At 38.5% G+C, this 12,170-nt stretch overlaps 1 protein-coding gene across 2 annotated transcripts in view; it reads left to right on the top strand.

Moving 5' to 3' along the window:
• Positions 1 to 12,170, top strand: part of TENT4B (terminal nucleotidyltransferase 4B) — a 43,004-nt gene that overhangs the window by 18,032 nt on the left and 12,802 nt on the right. For both annotated transcript variants that reach the window (XM_082320253.1, XM_082320252.1), the window contains exons 2-3: positions 4,472 to 4,595; positions 9,814 to 9,860. In XM_082320253.1, the coding sequence (XP_082176379.1) occupies positions 4,472 to 4,595; positions 9,814 to 9,860 (171 nt within the window). The remainder of the gene's footprint in view (positions 1 to 4,471; positions 4,596 to 9,813; positions 9,861 to 12,170) is intronic.

Genomic DNA, 12,170 nt, shown 5'->3' with positions numbered 1-12,170 from the left:
TATCACTCTTGGTTCCAGTTCTGGGCTTAGAGCAATAGCGAGTTGTACTGCTTTACGTGTCAGGTAACTGAAGTGTACGGTCAAGTGTATGCGCTTATCCACCTATCTGTCTGTGTGCTGTGCATATAAAACAGAAATAACATTTTGTTTGTACATTATTATTTTTTAATTGATTGCCAGAGGTGCAGTAAGATTCATACTCCAGAATAACAACATCTTGGATCTTTGTAAACTAGTTTGAGAATCCTGAGTTGCACATTTAGAGCTCACAAGTTATGCTACAAAATAAAGTAAGGTGTGATCAAGCTAAGAAAGAAATGTAGTGCACTGTGTTCCATAGTACTTGCGTCTGCACAAAAGCTGCGGCTTTTCACCTGAACGGCTTGAGTCTAGCAGACTTGGGTTCCTCGGGGTGCTATTCAGTGATGTTACAGGGGGAAGTCCTTGTGATTACAACTTTGCAGCCATAATGTATTTTTTAATGCCACATCACTATCTCTGTCAGGTAAACATAACAGACACTATAATCTGCTAGATTTAGTGGCTTCTCTTCTCTATAATTCTGTTCTGTCTATGAAATTCTGACGGAATCAGCTTAGCAGGCTTGAAAACAGGGTGTGATGGCAGCTAGTGCTTTGTTTTAAAACATACTCAGAGAAAGTGTAAGAGACTTATTTTATTTTTCTTTTCCCCGCGTGTTAAGATTTCCTGAAGTACAGGACAAAGACCCACTTGTTTACTGCTATTTACTGTAATAAAACCAGTAAACTAATGCTCTTATGCATAGCAGAGAACTCTCTCCATGCATCGTAAGTAGGTCTTGGGTGTTGGTGTGCTTCAGTATAACCATAAAGCCAAATGAGATATCTCTCCATAGTGAAATCAGGTTTATTACAGTGTAATTTCCTTCTAAAAACAAGTCTCCTTCTAAGGACTTTTATCTAAAATAACTAATGAATGTAATGGCATTAAATAATAAAATACTGTTATGATGCCAAAAATAACTCCTCGGTCTCTTTGATCTTAATTTCGGCTAAAGATATAAAAGTCCACTAGAGACTCTTGTAAACAGTCTCCATTAATCCAAACAAATTGTTTGAAAAACAGCGATGATAATAGGTGTTGATTAACACAGTGAATAACCTTGACTTGTAATTTTCAATACTGCTTGAGTTAACTCCACATTAATTGGAGTCACGCCTCTAAGTCATGTTGTACTGCTCTGAAATCTGCATGTGGCTACTTCTGTTTGTCTTGGCTTTAATTAATCATTCTCTTATTTCTTGGCAGCAGCCATTATTGGGCAGGGAAATACGGTTCCAGGTGTAGTCCTGAGCTTTTATGGCTCTGCCTGCCCTCTGCGTGCTGTGGCTCTGCGCAGCACAGGCGGTCCTAGCAGCATGGAGTCTTGCAGCAGATGAAACACAGATATGTCTGTAGTATTTCCGACTGGTGTGCTGATGGGAACTTTCTCTAGTAGTTTTTAAGCCTTTCTTCTATCATTGAAAAAGTTCAAATTTCGTTTTTTCTACATCTGCATTGTTCAGTAACATTCAGTGCATGTGTAATGTAAGCTTCTGTGTGTTTGCATGCTGCTTAATTTTTTGTTTTGCCATAAAGCTTTGCATGACAACCAAAGAATAAGAAGGATCCCATTTAAAGAGATGCAGACATATGTTATTTATGTTTAGAAAAAAAAATACATCCGGTTCTGACAACACATCATTCTTTTCTGTGCTTCTAAAGAATGCACCAATTGATATAATTACCTCGATTAAGACTGTCAGTGGAGTTAATAAAGAGAAGTGCCCTGAGAACTGCAGTGTCTATATGGCTTGGCCCTTTGTGCACTTTGGGGACCTCGCTTCTGATTGCCTTGTTCTTTCAAAGTTCTCTTATGGGGTAGGGGAACAATTAACTCCCGCAAAGCCCAGGAGCAGCTGGGCCCAGTAATGACGGGCAGTATGGATTTGTGCTGTGCCATACATGAATTTCTCCCCAGGGACAGTCCCTCGATATTACCCCAGCACATCTTGTGCCATTAAGCGCCCTCAGACAACGTGGTGCCGCTCCTCATGGCACGCAGTGCATGCGTGCACTCAATCTTACGTTACTAAAAACATTGCTCTGAGGCAAATCTTGTGCCTTGTGGATGTAAGCAGTCTGTTCCAGCTAGTCCAGAGGAGCAGAGGCAGAAACGGGGCTGTGTTGCTTGATCAGTTCCCCACAATGCAGCCCGCAAAGAAAGTAGAGAGTTTGCCAGACGTGATAGGAAGCCTTGGGCTGACTCCCAGGTCTTCCCATAAGCTGGTTCACCAAATTACAGTTGAAAAATAATTTGTGTTTTCTAGAGTTTGATTATCCGGTTTTTGCCTGTTTTCCTTGTTGCTTCTGTTTTTGAATGCTACCTTAATGGTCAAGCATGTGGAGATTAAATTAGCAATTCAGTATGTGTGACTGGCAGTGGAGATGGAGAGTGAACTTGGTTGCTGGAGTGCTCAGCTTGTCCTTTATTGTATACTTCTCACCTGGATTCAGTTCCTGCAATGGGAGGATAGCTGTAAGAAGGTTTAAGTGCCAACACATTGAATGGCAGTGAAGAATAGAAGAACAGGAGATGTCTGAAAAGCTGAAGGCAGAGGAGTCAGTGCCCGTGTAAGGGATGGCGGTGGTGGTTTGGAACGTACATGTTGGCCTCAGGTTGTAAGCTTCCAAGGAAAAGCAAGAAAGCAGCTGTACGGGGAGGTAAGAAATTTCCTAGCAATGTCAAAATAAATGCTGAAAACAGCATTTATGGGTATGAATATTGCAGCTGCGTTGTGCAGAACATCCTTGTGGTACCTAAGATGATGTGTGTGAATAGGGCTTGATGCCAGTGTGGCTGTAAGGGGGGAGAGGAGGGAGATGGCACCTTGTATTTTTGCAGGAGGTGTTTTGGGGGGTGTGTGTTTTATTTTAGTTTTTAGTTTAAGCGTTTGTAAGGCTCCCTCTGTAGGTGTCAAAGGAGGAGAAGCTTCTCCAAAGGTTGATTTAGAACGGCTAAATCGGGTATCTGTCTGGATCTCCCTGTGGAGGAACTCTGTCAGAGGAGTTTTTCCTCTTTGCATTAGCTGGAGAGGGCTGTGGTGATGGCCGCCACAAGTTCCTAGGCTTTTTTGACTATTCCCCTAACTCTGTGGGGGGGAAATTCCAATAAATGCTCAGTGAAAAGTAATGTAAATATTTCATTCCTCTGTCTCTGAGAGAAAGAAGCTTGTGTTGTTCATAACGCTGCAGTATTGGAGAACATAATGCAGATGGTTTGAGTTCTGTCCCTACCCTGACTCTGTTAAATACAACTTTCAGATATTTTAATCTGTTTTGTTGACACCTGTATACAACTTCCAGTTATTACCATTTGATTTATTTAAGTGTGTGTGCAGTGGGGAAGTATTAGATTCCACATCTCATCTAAGGGCTTGCTCTTAATAAATTGCTCTCTTCTGATGGTCCCTCAGAGCTTTAAGGAGAGATGCAGTTGTACTTGGTAACTAGAACCAACATATTTTTTAAAAATAACTAGCTATTACTGTAATGGTCATTGCAGGAAACAAATGAAATTAATTTAGCTACTCTGTGGCTGGAATTAAAGGCTTGTGTCTGTTTTATTTAAATATGCTGTTAGTCAAGACAATGATGTGTTTATGATATTACAGAAGCATAGAAATTTGTGGCACTATATGAAGACACTTTTATTTCAGCTCTAATCATAGGCAGTCTAAACATAACTTACTGACTGTGAGAAGCACATGTAATATGGTAAACTGTCAAATAGATGGGTTAACTGTCTGTCAATCACTTATTCTTCTGAGCCACCACTGCTCTGTGTGTGCTACTTATTTTCTTGTTATGGGGAGAGAGTGCATATTTAGTTTATGCATCTTCTCTAAGCAGTAAAAGAAGCAGTTTTTCTAGCTCTAGTACTGGCACAATTACTATCAACTTTTTAAAAAGCTTGGTACTGAATACAGACTGATGCCTGAAACTCCCTCGCTGGTGCCAAGGGGCTGACTAGGAAGCGTTGGCTGAAAACCTCCTGTTTAAATTTTTGCGAAGTGTGTACTCGGAGCTTACAGCTGCGTTCGTAGCTGAAGACTGAACCATTTCTGTTGCACTGGCATTAAAATACAGAGTGTGACTTTCAATGTGAATTGAAGGCTCTTGGATTTAGGCTTGCTTCCACACCTTTAGCAAATGCGGTGCAATATTGACCTATGGCATAAGAAACTAACATGAAACTAAACGTTACTAAGTGTTGTGAATCTGGATTTTTTTTTTTTTTTTGATTGCGTGCTACTCTTAAACTGCCTCTTAACTAAATAGGTAACTAGGAGCTTAAAAAGCACGTTTGATTGGAGTAGTTGCTATTTCATTCTCTTGTGGGTTTTTTCCTGACTTTCTGTTCTTTTTTTTTTTTTCTTTTCTTTCTTAGTCTTCATGAAGAAATCATTGACTTTTATAAGTATATGTCTCCCAGACCTGAAGAGGAGAGAATGCGGATGGAAGTGGTGAACAGGATAGAAAACGTTATAAAAGAGCTCTGGCCTAATGCAGATGTGAGTAGGACACAGTTCTATTTGTTAATATATAAAAGTAACGTTTTGTGCCTGTTTACTTTGTGAAGTATTGAATAATGAAAATACTGTTTATTTTTCCATATTAAAAAAACAAAACAAAACAAAACAAAAAAAACAAACAAAAGGATTTCTGGTCAAACGAGAGAGGTGATCTTTATTTCTGGAATAATACAGGTCAACATTTTCTATCACACGTAGGAACAAAGACAAGTTAGACCTACTGTAGTCAAAGAAAGGGCATAGGTGTGGCAACATGTAGTCTAATATTTATTTACTAAGATTAATGGGAACATATCAGGCATCCATACATGCTTGTAAAGTATTGTGTTAAAAAAAAAAAAAAATCTTCTGAAACTCATAGCTTCACTAGTAGCAGGGCTTCTGGTCCAAAGACCTGTGGTCTTGAATAAGTCTATTAAGGTGGAATGCCAGCAATGCCACATTACGTAGACCATGCTGTTTTTAATGGGCAGTTAAACTAAGCTGATATATCTTAGAAATTTAAAGGAGCCATTTTTTTGTACAGGAACAAACAAGTCTGTAGATCTGTGTATTGTGCTTAAAATCTGTAATGCCTCTTTCCACTGAAGATGGGTTTCTGGTAGTACTTCATTCAGTTGAAACAAGAGTTTCTCCTATGCAGAGCTATGCTTTTTTTAATAAAGGTTGGATTAAAGAGAAGCCAGAGAAGTTGCTTTTACAACTCAAGATGGTTTTATGGGGACACAGTTGGATTTTTAGCATAATTGAATCTAGTTTAATTTTATCCCTCTACTAACATGCTGTTCATTTCCAGAATGCAGATTTGTAGCCGTAGTCATCTATCTGTAGATAACAGTAGCTGAAAATAAGGACTTGTTAGCCAGAATAGCAAACCAAATCCAGATAGCAGAATCTTTAGCATAAGGAACACTCTTTGATCCTGCCACAGTAAAAGGTAGCGTTTTGACTTGAGTGACTTAAACCCACTGTTCATTTCAGATCTTCTTAGCCTGTTTTTTGGAATGTGTTTTTAGAAATTGGCAAAATATGACAGAATATGAATTCTGTATAAGTTTGTGACGTGTGGTTTTGTGTGTAAAATATACTCACATTTTCAAGGTGGTTCGTATTGTTATGGACAACGTATTGGTGACACATAATATGGAAGGAGCACTCTCCACTCAGTGAGAGCTGCCTTTGCACAGTTATAGGGAGTTGACAGAGTCAGTACTACACGGGTCTGGTAATTTTCTCTTTGAGCAAAACCAATAACCTTTCCAAGGGAACCGTGTAAGAGACTTCAGCGTATCTCACAGGTGTTGTATAGCTCTCCTCTAACCCAGTGAAACAGTGTTGTAAACCCTAATCAAGAGGAGGTAGTGGGCTGCCAGTCTGACAGGCAATAGTATAGGAAACAGTGTGGGTATGAAACAGTGCTTGCTGTATGCACCCTGCCAAGGTCTCGTAGTAGGGGATTTCACCAAAATAACTGGTTGCTTCAGCCTAGAGAAAGTGCCACTATTTCCTAGACAAGTTTGTGTGCTGCAGACTTAACTAGTGTAATGGCGTGAATGGATTTATTACCAGGGGATCTTTCTTTGTTACCACTAACACTTTGAATGGGGCACAAGAACTTAGTGCTTCCAGAGATACTCTGTTTGTGGGACAGACTTGATCTGTAAAAGCTTGGCCTTTTGTATTAAAAATAATTTTTATATATATATATATATATATATATGACTTCGGGGCCATGAGAAAATAGTCTTTCTTTAAGCTACTGAAACTGTTTTTTGTAACCACAATCCGTTTAAGAAGGGGAAGCAAATTACAAGCCCTACCACAAGTGACAGAGTGACAGCTGACCACTGGGCTTAGCTGTAACGTGACTGAGAGGAAGCGCACACCGTGCAGCTGAAAACTGGAGTTCACTGTCCAGTTAGGGCCAGTTAAAACTGCCGTGACCGTCTTTCCTCACTGTTCTTGAAAATGTTAGAGAGCAAGAACATGCCAGTTCCTTTTTCTCAGGTCAGTAACTGCTCTTCAAAGCCTAACTCTGCATTTTGTCTGCTGTTGTTAATGTTGAGGAAGAATTCTCCTCTTGTATGCCCTTCTGTTTTCTGGAGACTAGAAGGGAGCTGAACAGTGACAATAGCACTCCAAGTTATAATCTGGAAATTACTGTAATGTTATTTTTCTAATACTTACTTTACAGATCTGCTTGGGAACTGAACTGCTGAACTCCACTGTGTTCAACTTTGACAGTCTTTTGTTGTAATTTTTCAGTCGTTTGAGTTAATCACTAACCTTTTGGAAATTTGTGTTGGTTTAGCTACTTGTAAGATTTAAGTTTTGAGTGCATGCTCTGAGAAGGTGGAGTGTTATCTGGTCCAATGTCCTCAGCTTTAGCTGTAGTGTAAAGCGATAAGTTAATGTTTAAGCTGTTCATTTTGAGTCATAGATGCAGCAAATCCAGCTAAAATAAACTTGTAAGTTAAACATACACATTCAGTTTGTAGTTTTTCACTGAACACGTAGGTAAGACACACTCTATAAAAATCAGATACCAAGAAAAGGAAAGTCAGGCTTCATCAATCTAAATGTATAGAGAGTGTGTGGAATGTGTCTGTGCACATACTTTTTTTTTTCCTGTTCCACTTAGGAAAAGGCTGAAAAAGCAGATGGACGGGGGTAAAACTAGGTATCCTAAACTGTTACTTTATTTATAGAAGTTAGCAATTGTGTCATTTGCTCTCTTACTCAAGGGAATGTGCTTAGAAGGAAACATTCCTAGTAAGTGAGAACTGTTCTTGGCATCAGCAAGACTCTGACCCTAAGAAAGGCTTTAATTACACTGAAACTGAACAACGCAAAACATTAAACGAAAGCATTTTAAGACAAAGTTTTTTGACTAATTGAATATGAAAATTTGACTATTGAACAAATAAGTACTTATACAGTGGGATTTAGGATACATTTGTCATAATGTCCTCAGCTTCGTGTCTGAGTATTATGTGGCTCGTAGATCTGAAAAGAGGTAACGTTGCATACTTCACACGCTTCAGTTATGAAAATACTATGATTGGGAACGGAAGTAGAAAGATGAACTCTATTTAGTGTCACAAACTTCAGAAGATTCTACTTAATGATGTAGAAGAAAGGGAAATTTAAATTGGCTACGGATAGATTGTTTTGTTTTGTTTTGATGGAGAGATTTTGGTAGCAAGGACTTTCCAAGCTTTTATGGGTTTCCAAGTTCTGTTGCACATAGTGAGGACATATTTGGAAACATACCGTAATTAAAGCTCCTTCAGGAACTTTGGAATTTAATATGAACAAGTTCGCAGAAATGTGGGATAAGTAGTAACAATAACATACAAGAGTAGGAGGAGTCCATTACAGTACTGTGAAGTTTTGAGTTACCTTACGAATGCAAATACATATCTGTGTCCACATAGAATAAAAACATAATTGGCAGTGTTGGCACACTGCAAAAACTAATGCTCATGTCTCTCAAGTCATAATAGTGTCCTATATTTGGGATGCTTTAAATATGTACATGGCTACAGAGCTTCAACAGTTTAAATTCTGGTTTGATAGTAAATCAAAATCCTTTAAAATTTCTGTTGCAATTTCCTCACTCTTCCATCTTTCCAGATTTGATGAGAGAGGGATTGAAGTCTGGGTGTGGGTTTCTTGTACAATAATTTGGAGTATGAGAAACACTGAATTATTATAAAACAGCAGATGTTGTCTCATTCCTTTTGGTAAAGGTCATATATGTTGTATCAGTAAGTTTATGAATACTTTCAGGGTTGTTTATTCAATAAAGGCACTCTCTGCTGTTCAGCTGAACAGACTATTTTGTTTGATAATATGAAAACACATTTATGTTTTTCCAAACCCATCAGTGGTTGTTTCTCAGACATTTTTGGTGGCCAAATAAATCCGTGTTTGACTGAACCCAGTTTCACAGAGGATGCTTTTATTACTATCCTGGATTAAAAATAGTAATAACTATTATTATTACATTCTTAGCTTTGTGATGCCCTTACGCCTTTGTCAAGATGTAGGACAATATTGATGCTAGTTCTGTGGCGTCTCTTGCAGTCTTTTCTAGTTTGAGAAGCTATGAACTTTCAACATTAAATTTACTGCCAGCATGTGCTTTTTGTTGGGGGTCGGGGTGAGGGGGTAAAAAGAGTGAAGTGATACAAAATAATCAAGAGGAAGCATTCATACTGCTTCTTAGTCTACTAAAGTATCAAGACCCTTACTTGCAAAACATCATCTTTTCCGGTCTCCCCCCTTTTTCTTATCCCAAAGCGGAAAAACATGGAAAGTGACATACAAATAGGTGGCAATCAAGCTAGTGTATGGGACTCATTAAAGCAGAATACGCTAGTCTGTAAGGTGGCTCCAGGAAACACATCAGAAGACTGGTTGAAAATTAGTCCAAATGTGTAGATACTCTTACTTTGAAGTCTCACCAGTCCCCCTTTGAGACGTGGTGCATGAGTCCGACCTCCCTGCAAGGCTTGGCTAAGTTAATGAGAACGTGGTTTCGGACAGCTTACAATGGAAACCTGATAATTTAAACTTCCAGTGCTAGTAAAAATCCAGCATGATAAACTAAATCTGTGGGATGTGAAACTTTCTGAAACTTCTTTTGTTTGTTGTTTAAGCAGGAATAAACAGAGTTGTGCTACTTGCTCTGTAATTCAGAAAAAAAATGGATTGTGATTTAATTTTGTTATTGAAAGTATGCAAAGCAACAGAAATATATTAAACTTAGAAAATGTGTTTAAAAACTGAGGGGTATACTTTGAGATATGAAAGCAAAAAATAAAGTGAACTGATACTGGGTTTCTTTATGTTCTATCATTCTTAAGTGCTTTAAAATCTTTTGGTTTATGGGTTTTTGCCAGATTTGGTCATGGTGAAAGTTTTTACATTACAAAGAACGTTTTGTAATAGAAAAGTCAAAGTTGTTAATGTTTTGTGGATAGTAACAATGAAGATTAGCCATTTATACTACACTGAAGATGTAAATACTTTAACAGAAGAGAGTACTTCTGTTCAGAATGTGCCTGTTAGCAATACCAAAATCCACCAATGGAGGGTAGCAATAACCAGCCTTTACAAGCAACTTAATAGAACTTGTTTGTCTTCTGAAGACTGAAAATTTGTTTTCATGTATCCTGTTCTTGTGTTTCAGGTGCAGATATTTGGAAGTTTTAAAACTGGTTTATATTTACCTACAAGGTTAGTAATTTTTTCAGTGTAAATTCCATACAAGAGACAAGATAGCCTGTGGAACCTGTACCCCTGTAGTGATTTATCTGATCTCCCAATATCTGTGTTACTTGCGTGTGTACTTGTTATATTAAGAAAGTGTTAAGCTATTAGTACTCTGCAAAGTGTACAGAAATATAGTAATTAAGACTATTAACTCTAATACATGTGTCTATATAGATTTTGCATGTATTGGTAAAAGATCTGAAATACCATGTTGTCAAAAAAGGCTTATTTTGTGATTTGGCCTCACTAAATGACTGAACCAAAATAAGAGGTTGGCCTTAAAAGAAAAGCTAAATTTTATCTCCATAGACGATTAAATTGAAACAGGTAACGTTACCTTGTTAACGTTAACGTCAGCACCGAAAAGATTACGTACAGAACTGGTTTTTTTCTTTCAGTCTTCTTTTGTGAAATCTGCATAATAGTCAACCTCTACTTTTTCCAAATTTATTACTAGTTTTCATAAAGAAAAGTCATTACTCAGTGTCACTGGTATCTTTTGTGTAGAAATTGTAAGTATTTTTGACAATTAAATAGAAATAGGATGAAAGGCGTAAATGGCTGCAGGGGATAAACACACTTAAATAGCGTAAGTCTGAGGTTTACGCTTGAATGGAGTTCCGTACTTTGGGAACATGAGGAATTAATATCTAGTACTGACTGCAAGTGATGGACACCCGAGTCATCATTTCATCTCTTTTTGAAAAAGAAAGTATCTGACAGATCCTTTAGTATCTGCTTTAGTGTACGGAGTTGCAGGAAAGCTGAATTGCTCAGTTTCTGTTTGGAAAGTCAGAAGTAAGGTGTACAAATACACATTGTTTTCCCATTTGGCCTCATTCTTGGCCTTTTTTTCACTGATTTTAAATAGGCTTGATTAAACTTGGTTGGATGTTGGTAATGCAAGAGAGATACTCCTGTCCACGTGACTGATAGCAATAGTTCTTTACTATATTTGACTGATTGTTTTGAAACTGATGCAACAGCAACGCTTTGCTGTTGTCTGTTTGATTTCATGTACTGCCTTTCTTCCATATTTGTTTCAGCTGAGTTTTTGGGGGAGAACAGATGCAGATAGTCTAAAAACAGTACATAAACCCACAAAAAACCTTCCTATGGCAGTACTTGCCATACTTCCAAAATAACCAGCATTTGCATGTTGGTAATTCATTTACCGTTGCCTTGTATCAAAGCTTCCCTTTGCCCTAGGTTTTCCCCACCTGTCAGTAACTGTATAGTTAATCTAGATTTCAGATTCAGGGATTCAGAAGGATCTACAGTGTGTTTTTAATTCTGTTACTCTGTGTTAGAATTTGCCTTTTACTTAAGCTGATATTGAAGGTTTGGGCACGCGGTTGTTTAGCTGCTGGATCTCTGTGTTATTTTGCAGGCAATATCTATCTTCAAGGTGACAATGGAGATGCTTTTTCTCTCTTGCTGTGCATCAGAAAAATGTCTCCCGTTGTCAACTGTCAGCATCAGTAGTGGGTTTAACCCTAATTTAGTTTAGAAGAGAAGTGTCCAGCAGCATTTCCTGCTCTCCAGGCAGGTTTTGAACATAGTTTTCTGGAAGGGGCTGAGTGCTGCCTGTCCTTGTCAGCTGAATGGTATGCAGCTGAACTGCTGCTGAACTTGCCTGCTGCCGACACTACTTGTCAGCAAGAAATATTTCATCTAATGCAGATGTAGTTTCTTTGAGATTGTTAAAGCAGTGTAGTTTGTGAATCAGCAGACCTGTAGAATCTATGGGGGGAAGAAAACTATTCCTAATTTTTTTGGTGTTTTCTGGTATGCAGTTTTCGCTATTACTGAAATTGCATGCCAGTATAACTATAGGGTTATACGCTTGCCTCCTTTGTCTTCCCAGCCAAGCAGGGGAAATCAAAGAAGAAGCTGGGGAGCAAAGAGAAAAAGCTCAGGATCTCACAGTGGCCTTCATTGTCTTCAGTTTGGACACCGGTCACCTTTTGAATTTGAGTTTAGGCATTGAATTAGGATGTCAGCTCCCTGTGTAGTCAGATGAAAGTGTATGTGCATGGGGAGGAACCATAGAGGGATGGAGACACCTCTTCAAGCAGCTAAGTTAATGAGTTAAGTTAATTAGATGGTTTGATCTTATTTAACAGCTTGTTGCTTCCTGAAGTCAAAGTTGCCACGTTTTCCTCTCTCCTTCCCTGCTCCCTGTTCTTGGCACTACAGGCCAGCTGCTTACCATGTGCCCACTGGTGCTCTGATCACCCAGAAAACCAACTCTGAATTGCAAAGAAGCAGGAA

Source organism: Platalea leucorodia, assembly GCF_965183815.1.
Source record: "Platalea leucorodia genome assembly, chromosome: 8".
Lineage (NCBI taxonomy): Eukaryota > Metazoa > Chordata > Aves > Pelecaniformes > Threskiornithidae > Platalea > Platalea leucorodia.
This window is presented reverse-complemented; position numbering and strand designations above follow the sequence as displayed.